We start from the raw sequence: 12,151 nt of genomic DNA on the forward strand, positions 1-12,151 counted from the left end.
CCCCCACCTGTACCAGACCACATTATCCCAGCCCTCTGCCTCCTTCAAGAAGCTGCCAGTAGTAATACCATAAAATCAGCAAATACCTAGTGCCAGAGAATAAATTTAAGTCTCTTTAAACACATTTTTGTGTGACTTAATCTATTTTTAAGCCCAGGACTCCCACTAATGCTATATATTAAACCTCTTTGCTGTCTCCAGAATGTATTTCATTGACTGGCTGGCATCTGGCATTAACCATTCAGGAAAAACTCCGAGTAAGCAGTTGTAGCTTTTTTAGGTCAGCACTTAAGGTGCAGTTGCTGCTGGTATCAGCAGAGGAGGGCTTGAATCCCGATAGATCACAGGGCTTTTTTCTGTGACCTGAGCACCAGGACTACGGGGTAACCTCTTACCGGGTCTGCACAGCTCCCTGAACAGCAGCACGGGGAAAACCACGTGCATAAATCACACCAGGCTGTTATCAGCTCAGCAGAGAAGCTGGAAATACTTTGCAAAAGCTCAGAAAAAATATTTTTTTCTCCCCCATACTGAGCTGTCTGCAGGTTCCCTTTCAGAGCTACATCATGCAGGAACATCAAGAAGAGGCATCTGATTTAGAGCCAAACACCTTTTACTGAAAAGTCTGTAAGATTCCTGTTTTTCAGAAAAAATCCCTCCAACCTTTGAATTCATCAATTATTCTGAGCAACATGGGAGAGGATTAGAGGATACGTGTGTTCCCTTACAACTTTTTGAGCCACTTCAGCCACATATCTGTGCATGGAAGCTGCAGTATCGTATCATACAGATCAGTATTGTATCATACAGATCGCTCTGTCTTTGTCTGAACCAAGCAAATTGAAAATAAGCCAGGAAAAGCAAAGCCAGCACTGAGATTCTTGCTATTAGAATATAAAACATTGCCTAACTAGAGAGGGAAATCATTTGCATGATGATGGAAAGTACAGTGGTGGTTCGATGAGCTGTTTTGCCCTACTGACCAGCAGCAGCCTGATGGGTGGGAACTGGGAGAAGGCAGAGGGGGAGGTTTGCAGCAAGGTGTCGCTTGCCCGTAGCCCATCAGTGCAGATTTCTGCCTCCTGATTCAAAGGGAAGGGGACCCCCGACCTTGCCGCAGAGCAAAAACAGCTCAGTGGGCAGTCAGCAAAGTTGAAGCCTGCATCTCTCCAAATGCCGCTGCCTTTGGGAGCGGATGGAAGAGGTTTCTGACAATATTACATCAACAAAGCACCATCTAGTGGTTATGGCACCCAGGGCTTCCCCGCCTGACAAGAGGCTGCGCACGCTGCCAAGCTTTGCCCAGCTCGCCACGGCGAGATGCTGAAACACACTCCAGAGCCCACGCCAGCCGTGTGTCCAGGAAAGCCGAGCTTATGGAGGATGCTGCTCCATGGAGCCATGGGTTTCTGCGGTGTAAAGTGGCCAAGTGGTGACTCTGCCGTATCCAAAGTCCTGCATTACAGTCCCAACTTGGGCTGCCCTGACCTCGTGCTGTATGGTTTTTTTTTCAGTCCAGACTAAGCACGGTGAAAAGATTTAGCAGAACTGGTGTCTGCAGCCTTGACTCAAACCTTTGGCCTCTGCTGGGCTCAAGGAGAGGGGCAGCTTGGGATGGGCACCCCAATTCCTTCATTAGCTGCTGGTTTCCCACTTTTGGGGCTTTCCTACTCCCTGTGAGGATGTGGGCAGTGCTGGGGGTGGGAAGCTGGCTGCCCCAGGGCTCGCCTGCCCACCACCACCCCCAGCAGCGCTTGCTGCTGCCTGGGGACCTGCTCTGGGTCCAGATCTCCTGCTCAGGGACACGAAGAGCGGAGCCAAGGTGAACTGAGAGAGCACCAGCGCATCTCTCTCCTTCCCTTAGCCCACCCTGATCTCAGTGCCGGAGCAAAGCACAGTTCCAGGTCCCAGTTATTGGCAAAATGGGGTTCCAGGCAGCCAGAGGATTTCCCACATCCCAGGCTCCCACTTGGCTGGACCACCCCGGGTTGTCACTGTCCTGCCACAGCCCTGCCAGAGCTCTGGGCTCCGAGCAGAAGGAGCATGCTGCCGATCGTCAGGGATCTGTGCCAGGGTCAGAGCTTGCCCTGCACATTAGTTGGTGTTTAAGAGTTTTCCAGAAAGTAGGTACCAGCCCTAAAAGCCTCCCAATCACATCGTTGGCTTATCACAACCTGCTAATAAATGCTAACCCCGGTGGCAGGGCTTTAGTCAGCACACGCTTCGTCTTTTCTCGTCCCTGAGCTGGGTGCCCAGGGACGGCGGTTGGCAGGCTGCAGCGGTGTGGCTGCAGATGAAAGGTGCCTCTGAAGTTCTTCAAAGCGGTGTGTTCAAAAGTGGCGCGTCCTCCCCAGACGCGGGCATCGTGTCGCACCCCCAGGCTCGCAGCGCCCACGCCTTTGGCACTTGCAAAGCCTGGCGTTGTCCCTGCTTCAGGTTTGAACCCCCAGGTGTGGCACTGGGAGGAAGTCTGTTGTTTGCTTTCGTGCTGTGTGGTTGGCAGCTGAGACTTTGAAGCTGGTTAGCGAGTGATGGATGATGACATCCAACAGAGAAAGCTGATGGGAGTCGGTGTTTTCTAGCAGAGGCATTTCTCTGGTAGGGCAGAGATTCCCCAGGCTCCAAATGATTTCTTTACTGTCGAGAGGAGGAAGAGAGAGCAGGATTAAAGGACTCATTGGAATCCTGCTTATGTAATTAAAAAAATAGGAATCCTGACTTCCAGTAAAGAAACTTCATAAATATCTGAGTTTATGTTGGAGAGTAAAATAGTTTGTCAGCATCAAAACTGTGGCCGTCAGCATGGAGGAGTTTTATTCTTCCTGGCAAGGACTTAAGTGTCGCTAACAGCGTGTCCTAGACTGTTGTGAACTACAAGAACAAGCAGTTGGTTCCAGCCTGTGTCTGTGTCTGTGTGAAGTGTTTCACTCCAGCTTTAAAATGCCCGCGAGAAATCAGTGTTTGATTTTCAAAACCATTCGTGCTGCTGTCAACCTTCAGTTGCTCCCTCCTGTTCCAAGCCCGCTGTTGGCTTTGTCGTGTGAAATAGTCATTCGGGTGAGAAACCCCCCTGCTCTTGCCCAACTCGAGAACTGTTTTGCCGCATATCCTGTAACTTTGGGCTTTGTCTGATGGGCTTTGAAGCGGTGCTTTACTGAGGGCTCGTAGGAAGTTGCAGGTACGGTGCGGTAAGTTGTGTTTCCGCTGCTGGTTGTTACAGAACCACCTTCAAGGGACTTGGGGAGCTTTTTAGTAACGTTGTGCCCGCTCGTGCATCCGGTTGAGTTGTTACGGTTATCAGGAAGCTGAATCTGTAAACCCTGGCTGTGGTGTGTGGGCTCGGTCTCTTTGGGTAAAGCGTGGAGACCCTTGCTCATGGTGGCTCAGAAAGAGGGTACGGAGACCGGAGCAGCTCTGCTTGGTAGCAACAAGACTGCGTGGGCTTGGGTTGAGCATTAGGAAATGTTCTGCAGGAGGGAGGTGCAGTCTGGGACAGGTCTCCAGAGGGGCAGTGGGTCTCTGTCTTGAAGGTTTTCAAGATCTGTCCAGACAAAGCCTGGCCTGACCCCTTCAAGGGCTGGCAGCGGTCCTGCTGCAAGTGGGAGGTGGGACTAGGGACCCCTTCCACCACCCTGCTGCCTTTCTCTGATTGTCCTCTTGTTTCTTGCAGGAAGAAGAAGGTGAGGATGCAGATATCTCTTCTGGTCCCTCGGTCATTAGCCACAAGATGCCTTCCGCCCAAGCCTTTCATCACTTTGCTCCTCGTTACTCTGAGATGGGCTGCGCTGGGATGCAGATGAGAGATGCCCATGAAGAAAACCCAGAAAGCATCCTCGATGAACATGTACAGCGTGTGATGAAAACACCAGGCTGCCAGTCTCCAGGACCTGGCCGTCACTCTCCTAAGCCACGGTCCCCGGAAAGCGGCCACTTAGGAAAGCTGTCAGGGACACTGGGAACAATTCCTCCAGGGCACGGCAAGCACGCGACAAAATCAGGAATGAAACTGGATGCACCTAACTTATACCACCATAAACATGTCTACCACCACATCCATCATCACAGCGTGATGAAACCAAAAGAGCAGATCGAGGCCGAGGCCACGCAGCGAGTGCAGAACAGCTTTCCGTGGAATGTAGATTCACATAACTATGCAACAAAGTCACGAAACTACACTGAAAACTTGGGCATGGCATCTGTCCCCATGGACGCTTTAGGCTACAGGTGAGTCAACACCCAACGGGAGTTTCAGAGCTGTGGCTTCTCTAGGAATCTCTCCTATAAACAGGCTGTACCATGCTGGTGAAACAGGGTGGCTGAACCACGTTTTCCTGGGAAAGGCTATGCTGGGACATGGTTTGGGGGCCTCCCACTGCTCTTCCCCTTCAGAAATGGGGCATAGCCCCTGTAAACCCTGTTTCACCTCTGTGACTGGTGCTGAAAGACACTGTCTAACCAGGTTTTTTTAGTGGCCTTGCTTCTAAAGTAATTTTTCTGCTCCTTAAAGCAGCAGAGGCACTTCAAAATCGCAGGTGCTGGTCTGCTTCCCTGTGCGTCAGGAGATGCTATGTACAGGGCTGTGTCTCGGGGTCTGGGTAATGGAAATCAGTCTCCTGAGGTGTTCATGAGAGGACAAAAAAGCCTTCCTTATTGCAAGACCTAACCCACTCACCAGAAAACCTCCTTTCCCTTCCTAACGAAGCGATGGACGCTGCGGTGCTGCGGCAGCATCCTGTCCCAAGGGGACATTCTCTGGGGCAGGGCGCGGAGGCAGCCGGAGGCAGCTGCTCTCCAGGGACAGAGGAGCACTTACACCTGCCCCGGTTCTCTGGGGAGAGGGTTGTTGCTTCAACAGAGCATGAGCACGGCCGTGCTGTGTCAGCCCAAAGCCCCGTCTAGACACAGGGCTTCTCTCTATCAGCACATATTTAAGGGGGTTAGAAGAGGGCTGTCCTTCCTCTGGCACAAACTCCCAGTTCCTGATGGTCCCTGGGTTAGGAACTTCACAAGACAAGAGTTTGCATCCAAACGGTGTTGTTGGGCAGCCAGCAGGCTCTTGCGGTGGCTTATCTGGCTCCTTGCTGAACCCAACTGGGCTGCCCCCTTACCCCCCCATGGCAGAGTCTGCAGGGTGATTACAACCTGCAGAAGAAGCTTTTTTTTTGTTTGCAACGTGCTGCTGGAGAATTGCATTTGATACCTGCTAGTCCTCGTGTGGGGAGAAGCAGAGAAGTTGTCAGTTTGCCCCGCCTTTGTAGATCTTCAGCAACCCCTCTGCAGGTTTTTTGCCCAAAAATTCAGCAAAGCTGTCTGAGGAGCTGTTACTCCTCTGGGGTGTCAGGTTATTTTTCCTCTGTGTGTTGGTGAGCAGGCAGAGGCAGACGCAGGGAGGTCCTGGGTAGTAAAGCGGGTGGGTGATGAGCACAGGGGGGGGTCCCAGGAAGATCCACCTGGCTGCAGCAATGCAGGTGGTCATGCTTCCCACGGCGTGAGAGCCTGCAGAAGGTGGTCCACCCTGCCAGGATGAGGTTCATGTTGGGGTAGGAAGTGAGTGTTGAGTATGGTACATCAGCAGGGCAGGGTGTCGGGGAGCTGGGGAGTGATGGGAAGGGCTCAGGTTTTGAGCAGCGTGGAGAGGCAGCCGATGCATTGCAGCACCAGGATGAACCTCCTGCTCTGGGCAAACAGATGAGGGTTGAACACAATGTGTGGCAGGAGATCCGCTGGGCTTTTTGGCATGTTGCTGTGCCTCATTTGTCCAGAGGAGAAGCTCCCTTTCCCCGCAGATGGCTGGATGGAGAAGCCTGCCGTGCCTAGGTCCAGCTGGTCCAGCTCTTAGCCTCAGCTTGCGGCATGGTTGGTTCGGGCTGCAGTAGAGCCAGGGGGCTGCGGAAGGCACCACGGCTGCACCGCGGGCAGCACCAGACCCCAGCAGGGCTGGATGTGTCTGGAGGTGGACACGTCCATCCTCTGCAGCGGTCTATGCTGGCTTGGCTCGGGCAAAGCGCTAATGTCTCGAGCTTTGTTCTTGCAGTGGGAAAGCAAGTCTGCTCTCCAAAAGAAATGTTAAGAAGACCGATTCAGGGAAAAGTGATGGTGCCAACTATGAGATGCCAGGATCTCCTGAAGATGTGGAGAGAAACCAGAAGATCCTTCAGTGGATCATAGAAGGAGAGAAGGAGATCAGCAGGCATAAGAAAACAAACCATGGGTAAGGGCTGGCAGAGTGAGGGGCCCTCGCGCTGTTGTATTTATTGCATCCCCTGCACGAGGCTGCCCAGCAGGCTGCCTTGGTGCTGGAGACCTTGGGAAGACAAGATCTTTAGGCCCTTTGGAGACTGAGGATTGCTCAGGAGCTGTAAGGGCTGTTTTTTTCTGAAGGATGACTGTGGCTGGGGTGGGGAGTTTGCAGCCCCAGGGGCATCTCACAAATTGGGGTTCCGAGATGGATAATGCAGCACACAGTAAGCAGTGTTTTTCCTCTAAGCATTTGCTGTGTATAAATGCCTGGTACTCCTGCGAGGTGCTGATAGAAACGTAGGACCTGCTGCACTGGAGCCGTGGGTCCTGAGTGAGCCGTTCAGCACGGCTCGGGGCTGCCCAGCATTCCAGCTTGCTGAGAGCATCCTCTGGGACGGCCTCACCCGCCTAGAGTGGAGCCACGGATGCGGCTGTCTAGAGAATCTCCCTGGAGTCAAGCAGAGCTCCTGCAGGCACAGATCCTTAATCGCAGCCTGGTCAGTCTCCAGCAAAAAGCAATGCTTGCAGGGTGTTGATGAGAGGGATCTGGGGTCTTGTCCCCGCTGATGTGGCTGGTGGTTTCTTCTCTTTCTCGCTGGTAGGGGCCAGGGCTGGTGCCATTGCAGGGCCCCAGAGCCACGGGCAGGGCCCGGCCACTGTGAAGGCAGGCAGCAGGTTCTGCCACCAGAGCTGGGAGGGACAAGCACATCGCTGCAACGTCCCATTTCCAGAGATGCCGACCAGCGGCTCACAGAGAGGCTCCCAGCCTGGTAAGGTCGGCAGCACTGGGGAGGGCATCTTCTGGGGGAAGGTCAGACATGGTGGAGCTGCCGTTTGCTGGGTTTATTTTTATGTGTTGTGGACTTGATGAGAGCCCTTCAACTGCTCTGTGGGCTTTGTGGCAGGGTTGGGTTGCTCACCCTGATGTCTCAGGACTTGCTGTCCTGAAATCTTCTCCAGAGGTGGGTGGTGCTCCCCTGGCCCTCAGAAGCCATGCCATAAGGAGCTGCCCCGTTCTGCCCGTGTCCAGCCGCAGGAGCCGTGGGTCCATCCAGGAGTACCCTGTGCCTGTATCTCGGCCGTCCGTGTAAAACCTCTGTGTTTGTGTGTAGCTCTTCAGGTGCCAAGAAGCAGCTGTCCCACGATATGGTCCGACCCCTCTCCATCGAACGACCTGTGGCAGTGCATCCGTGGGTCAGTGCCCAGCTCCGGAACGTCGTCCAGCCTTCTCACCCCTTCATCCAAGATCCTACCATGCCGCCCAATCCAGCCCCCAACCCTCTCACCCAGCTGGAAGAAGCTCGCAGGAGGTTGGAGGAAGAGGAAAAAAGGGCTGGAAAACTCCCCCTTAAACAAAGGTACAGCGATAGAGTCTGGTTGTGCGTGGGAGGGAAGGGGGAGATGCCCCCTGCCCTCTGCTCTGGTCTCCAGCTCCCAGCACCGGCTGGGTGGAGGCACACTCAGAGAGGTCGGAGAAATCTGCCTCAGTCCCCCTGGCGTGGTGGTAAAAACACCAAAACCCGTCCTGGGGGCCTGGGCTTGTGGTTTGTGGATGGAGAGGCTGGAAATACTCCTGGAAGGGTGGGGAGACGGGGCTGCTGAGAGCATGGGGAGGAGCAGGGCAGGGGAGCGTGTCCAGAAGAGGCGTGGTACGGGAGAGCTCTCTCCCTCAGCAGCTCTTCACTCACATCACGATTTCAAGGGCTGGTGCAGCAGCAGGATGCAGCAGAATTAAGTACAGCAGAAAAACACGTATTTGCTCTTTATCCACGTCTCCCCCAGGCTTCTGGCAAAGGCTGCTCGTGGCACCCGGACGGGAGCACGGCGCTGTAGTCCTGCCGCAGCGGTGACTCTGCGTGGCCCTGTCCATCCCACTGCATCTTCTGGTGACTCAGCTCGATGCCTGTTGCAGAGCTCATTGTGCTCCTGTGTTATCTCTCAAGGAAGATTATTTCCAAGGCACATGGAGCTCTCAGATGAAAAGCATTTTGGAAGTGCTAGATAATTACTGTTAACAGCTAAAAGCACTTTGTCCATTAAAAACCTTTCACTGCGTTCTGAAAACTTGAAACTTTGGCATCTGACTCTTAGAAACACGAGTGTAATTTAAAAATTGAGTTATTTTAATTGCCAAGTTCAAGTTATTTTTGTTCACAGTGACCATGTAGCAGACTTCTATGTATTTATGTCAGAGCATTGATTGAAAGGGAGGTAATTAGAGGGCTCTCCCAAGTCAGGTTAAGCCAAGTTTATTTGATCTACCTTTCAGTTGGTATGATTGGAAAATGTTTATTAGTAGAGTCATTTATAGTCATGCTAAATTCGTGCACTTTCCCCGGAAGCATCAAGATGCAGATAGACCGTTTGGAAACACCGACCTGGGCTATATGCATATGCAATTAACACTCTAATAATAATTGGGCATGTATTGTCCGGGCAGTTTTTGTAGAAACCCTATGGCATTGCGATAAAGGCCGTGCAGACCAGTGGCACAACCGGCTGGGCAGTCGCGGTGCTGGTGCTCTGCTCCCCTCGAGCTCTGGCTCTCCTCCCGGTGCCGCAGGGATCCCCTGATCTGCCCCGTATGTTGAAAACCGAGGAGCTGTGTTTGCTGAAGGAAAACTACTCATGAAAAGCAAACGCGCCTGTGGCCTGTAGCAGGCAGGAACGGATGCAGCGGTCCCCAGGGATTTCTGGATGTTGAAATCTCTCTGGTGGGTTTTGGCAGGATTGGTTTTGGCAGCTAAAGCCCACCGGAGCTAGCAGCTTTTTAGAGAGCTCCTGCCATGGTTAGCGCAGGAGCCTGCCTGAAAATAGACCCCAGGGCTCTTCTGAGAGGGGCTGCACAAAGCTGGCTGGGAGCTAGAGGAACGGAGAAGGGAGGTGATGTGAAATCACCATTTATTTCATCAGGAGCTCCAGAGAGCTCTGGGAAATTGGAGCCTGCATCCAGGTTCGTTGGCAGCCTTGGGGAAGCCACGGGGCAGGAGGTGAAGGTGAGCCTGGAGATGTCCTTGAGGCACTGTGCCAGCTTTGTACAGCCGAGCGGCCCTCGCCGGCATGGTGACGCAGCTCAGCAGCCGTTCCCCCCCAGCACTGCCCTGCTGGAAATAGCGGAGGCACCTGCAGCGCCTGGACGGGGAATCGTAAATACGGGATGGGATGGCTGCTGTGAGCAGGCAGTGCAGCATTCAGTGTCCAGCACTGGTGACCTGCAGGTCCCCTGTGCCCAGCGTTTGTGCCCCAGTGGCCATCTGGTTTCTTCCACGTACATCTGGTTTTGAGCCATTTTCTGTAGCTCGGTATCGCAGTTCACTTATGTTTGCAGCTGGATGCAGCAGCTACCACCAGCTCTTCAGAGAAAAGATTTTTGCAAGAAGCAGGAACGTTAGCGTGAGCTGGGTTTGGGAATAACTCAGTTGGGCCAAGGTGGGGAGCAGAGCTGGCCGTGGAAACACCTCCCGCGGTAACATCTGCTGGGTGCATTTCAGGTTTTCCAAAGCTCTCCAGCCCCACGCTGAGCTGGAGCGAGGTGCACGCCTCGCCTCTGCGTCGCAGCCAGGCTGGATTGGTGCTGTCACCCAGACTGCTTCCCTGCCACGGCACCGCTGGGCTGTACGCTGGGAAATCGGGACTGGAATGCAGATGCAGGAGGTCAGATGAGTGCTGCCGGTTCCTTCCTGGGTGACAGTTTGTGCTTGTGACAAATGCAGCAAAGGGAGGGGATCCCGGGGGGTGGCACCCGGCTGTGTTTCTGGGTCACACCCTGGATGGGTGCAGGTGGGAGGTTTGATGCAGCAGGGCTCAGGGACGGTCGGGTGCCCTGTTTGGGTACGCTGTGGTCTCAGGAGAGCTCCTGGCGGTGACAAAAGCAGAGACAGTCGTGCTGTCTCATTCTCTGGAGAGCGGCTCTTGGAAGATGACATTTGCAGTGGTGCTGTATTCATCAGCTCTGCTTCAGCCTGCTGGAGCTCCCTGGCTGTGGCTGGAGATGCGCTCGGCCCCGGGAGCTCAGAGGCACCGCAGCCATCCACCCCACTTCTATTTACGGCGAAAATAGGGGCATACAAAGCTGCGGGGGTTATTTGTGACTCTGGCTCTGTGAAGCAGTGCGGAGCGGCCACTTTTGAGCATCATTTTCAGGCACGTCTGTGCTCTGGAAAGAACTGAGCGCAGGAGCCGGCTGAGCGTGGTCAGAAGCATCCTTGCAGGGATGAAATACATGGCAGGAGGAGGAGGAAGAGGAAGGTTCCCAGCCCCTGGCACGGTTCTGCCTCTTGCTTCTACTACGGCAGAGCTCGGGGGGGGTCCTCTCCACCTTCCCCTGCGAAGGCGAACAGCAGCCCCAGGGGATCTGGCTTTGCTGCCCACGCAGGCGCATGGCGGTGTCCCTGGTCCCCGGGTGCCAGGTCCCTGGGCACGCAGCAGCTCTCTTTGTCACAACTTGTTTCTAGCAGGATTCAGGGAAGCTTAGGGACTCTGAGGTTTTCCAAACCCCTTCAATTTAACTTCTGGCTCGCAGGGTTCACAGAATTTGTCTGAATCTATGTCCCATTTTTCCTTTAAAGGCCTCTTTTTTTTTTTCTTTTTTCCAAGGATGACTCAATTCCGTAATGTTTTTCTAGCTAAAGGGCATCCTGTGCTTTGATACGGGGGTGGGAGAGGCTCCAAGAGCACTGCTGGCGCCTGGAGCACACCCTTGCCTCTCGGGATGCTGCATCTTCTCCAAAGGTCTCCCAGGCCGAGCAGGCACCAGGAAGGTTCTTCAGCTGAACTTCAGACCTCTCATGCTTTGAGAAAGAGTTGAAAAGATTGTGTCTGGTGCTGATGTTTCCATGGGTGTGCCGTTAAGAAGGTGCTCTGCCCGCAAGCCAGTATTTAAAGGTTAGGGTCAGAGTCATTTCCAGAACTGCCATTACCTCATGTGCTTGGCAACTTCTGGTTTTTAGAGCAACTTTCCAGTCATGTAAATACAAAATCATCTTTTTTATCCAGTGTGCTTTTTAAATCATTTTTTAAAGCTGCCCAGTTTGTTTTATGTGACTTTGAAAGAGAAGGCTGCCCCGGCTCAGACCACACGCACCAGGTGTGCGTAGGCTGCTCCGATGTTTGTGCAGCATTCAGGGCACCCCAGCTGAAGGGCTCTGCAGAAGGACAAAGCACCCCGATTTTTGTTATTGCTGCTTTTGTCTGCCTCTGAAAATGGGGCTAGGACAGGGCTGACGCTTTCAGTCTAGTGATGGCACCGTGCAGCAGAACCCTGGTGTGTGGGCTGGGAGCAGAGACCAGACCAGCATCCTGAGAGTCAGGACAGCGCAGGAGATCTGAAGTCACTGCAGTTTTGGGGATGGGGCTGCCTTGCCACTCTGCACAGATCAGACGGGCAGCAGAGCCTCTGGGGCACGTCCCGCTGGGAGCTCCATCCCCTCCAACCTCCGTCTGCGCTGGGACAGGTGCCCAGGGAGCGGGAGCGGCCCCGGCTGCGCAGCCCAGCAGATGTAGGTCAGCGGAAAGCCATGCTGAGCTCTTCTGGCCGCAGCAGCAATAATCCAGAGCGGTCTGAGCAGAGTTTGTGTTACCGTCCCCAGGCACACATCCAGTCCCGGTGGTGACCCAGGTCTGTTGCCGGGGGCTCAGGACACTGCGTGCCCTATGACTCCCGAGCCGGCGGTGCTGCGGGAAGAGCTCAAAGCCCAGTGACGGGTTTCTTTGGCATGAAGGGGCTGAGCAAGAACCTGCACCCTCCTTGGAGCTGCTGTCTGGCCCCATCCAGCCTTTCGTGCCGCTGCCTGCCAGGAGAGCTGCTGGCTGGAGCAAAGGATGCTCCCGAGGGCCCCGGGTGTTAACTCGGGGTCGCCATCCAGGCTCTGGAGGTACGCTGGCAGGTGGGCTGATACTTAGCAGGTCGCTT

General features: G+C 54.1%; 1 protein-coding gene across 2 annotated transcripts in view; it reads left to right on the top strand.

Annotated features, from left to right (window-relative positions):
• The window catches only part of AXIN1 (axin 1), a 67,354-nt gene that overhangs the window by 53,765 nt on the left and 1,438 nt on the right, over window positions 1–12,151 (top strand). Inside the window, exons 5-9 of one of the 2 annotated variants that reach the window (XM_010076076.1) lie at window positions 3,671–4,224; window positions 6,035–6,211; window positions 7,353–7,619; window positions 9,417–9,486; window positions 10,772–10,788. In XM_010076076.1, coding sequence (XP_010074378.1) covers window positions 3,671–4,224; window positions 6,035–6,211; window positions 7,353–7,619; window positions 9,417–9,486; window positions 10,772–10,788 — 1,085 coding nt within the window. The remainder of the gene's footprint in view (window positions 1–3,670; window positions 4,225–6,034; window positions 6,212–7,352; window positions 7,620–9,416; window positions 9,487–10,771; window positions 10,789–12,151) is intronic. The other variant, XM_010076077.1, reaches the window with a different exon arrangement.

Source organism: Pterocles gutturalis, unplaced genomic scaffold, assembly GCF_000699245.1.
Source record: "Pterocles gutturalis isolate BGI_N339 unplaced genomic scaffold, ASM69924v1 scaffold11038, whole genome shotgun sequence".
Taxonomy (NCBI): Eukaryota; Metazoa; Chordata; class Aves; order Pterocliformes; family Pteroclidae; genus Pterocles; species Pterocles gutturalis.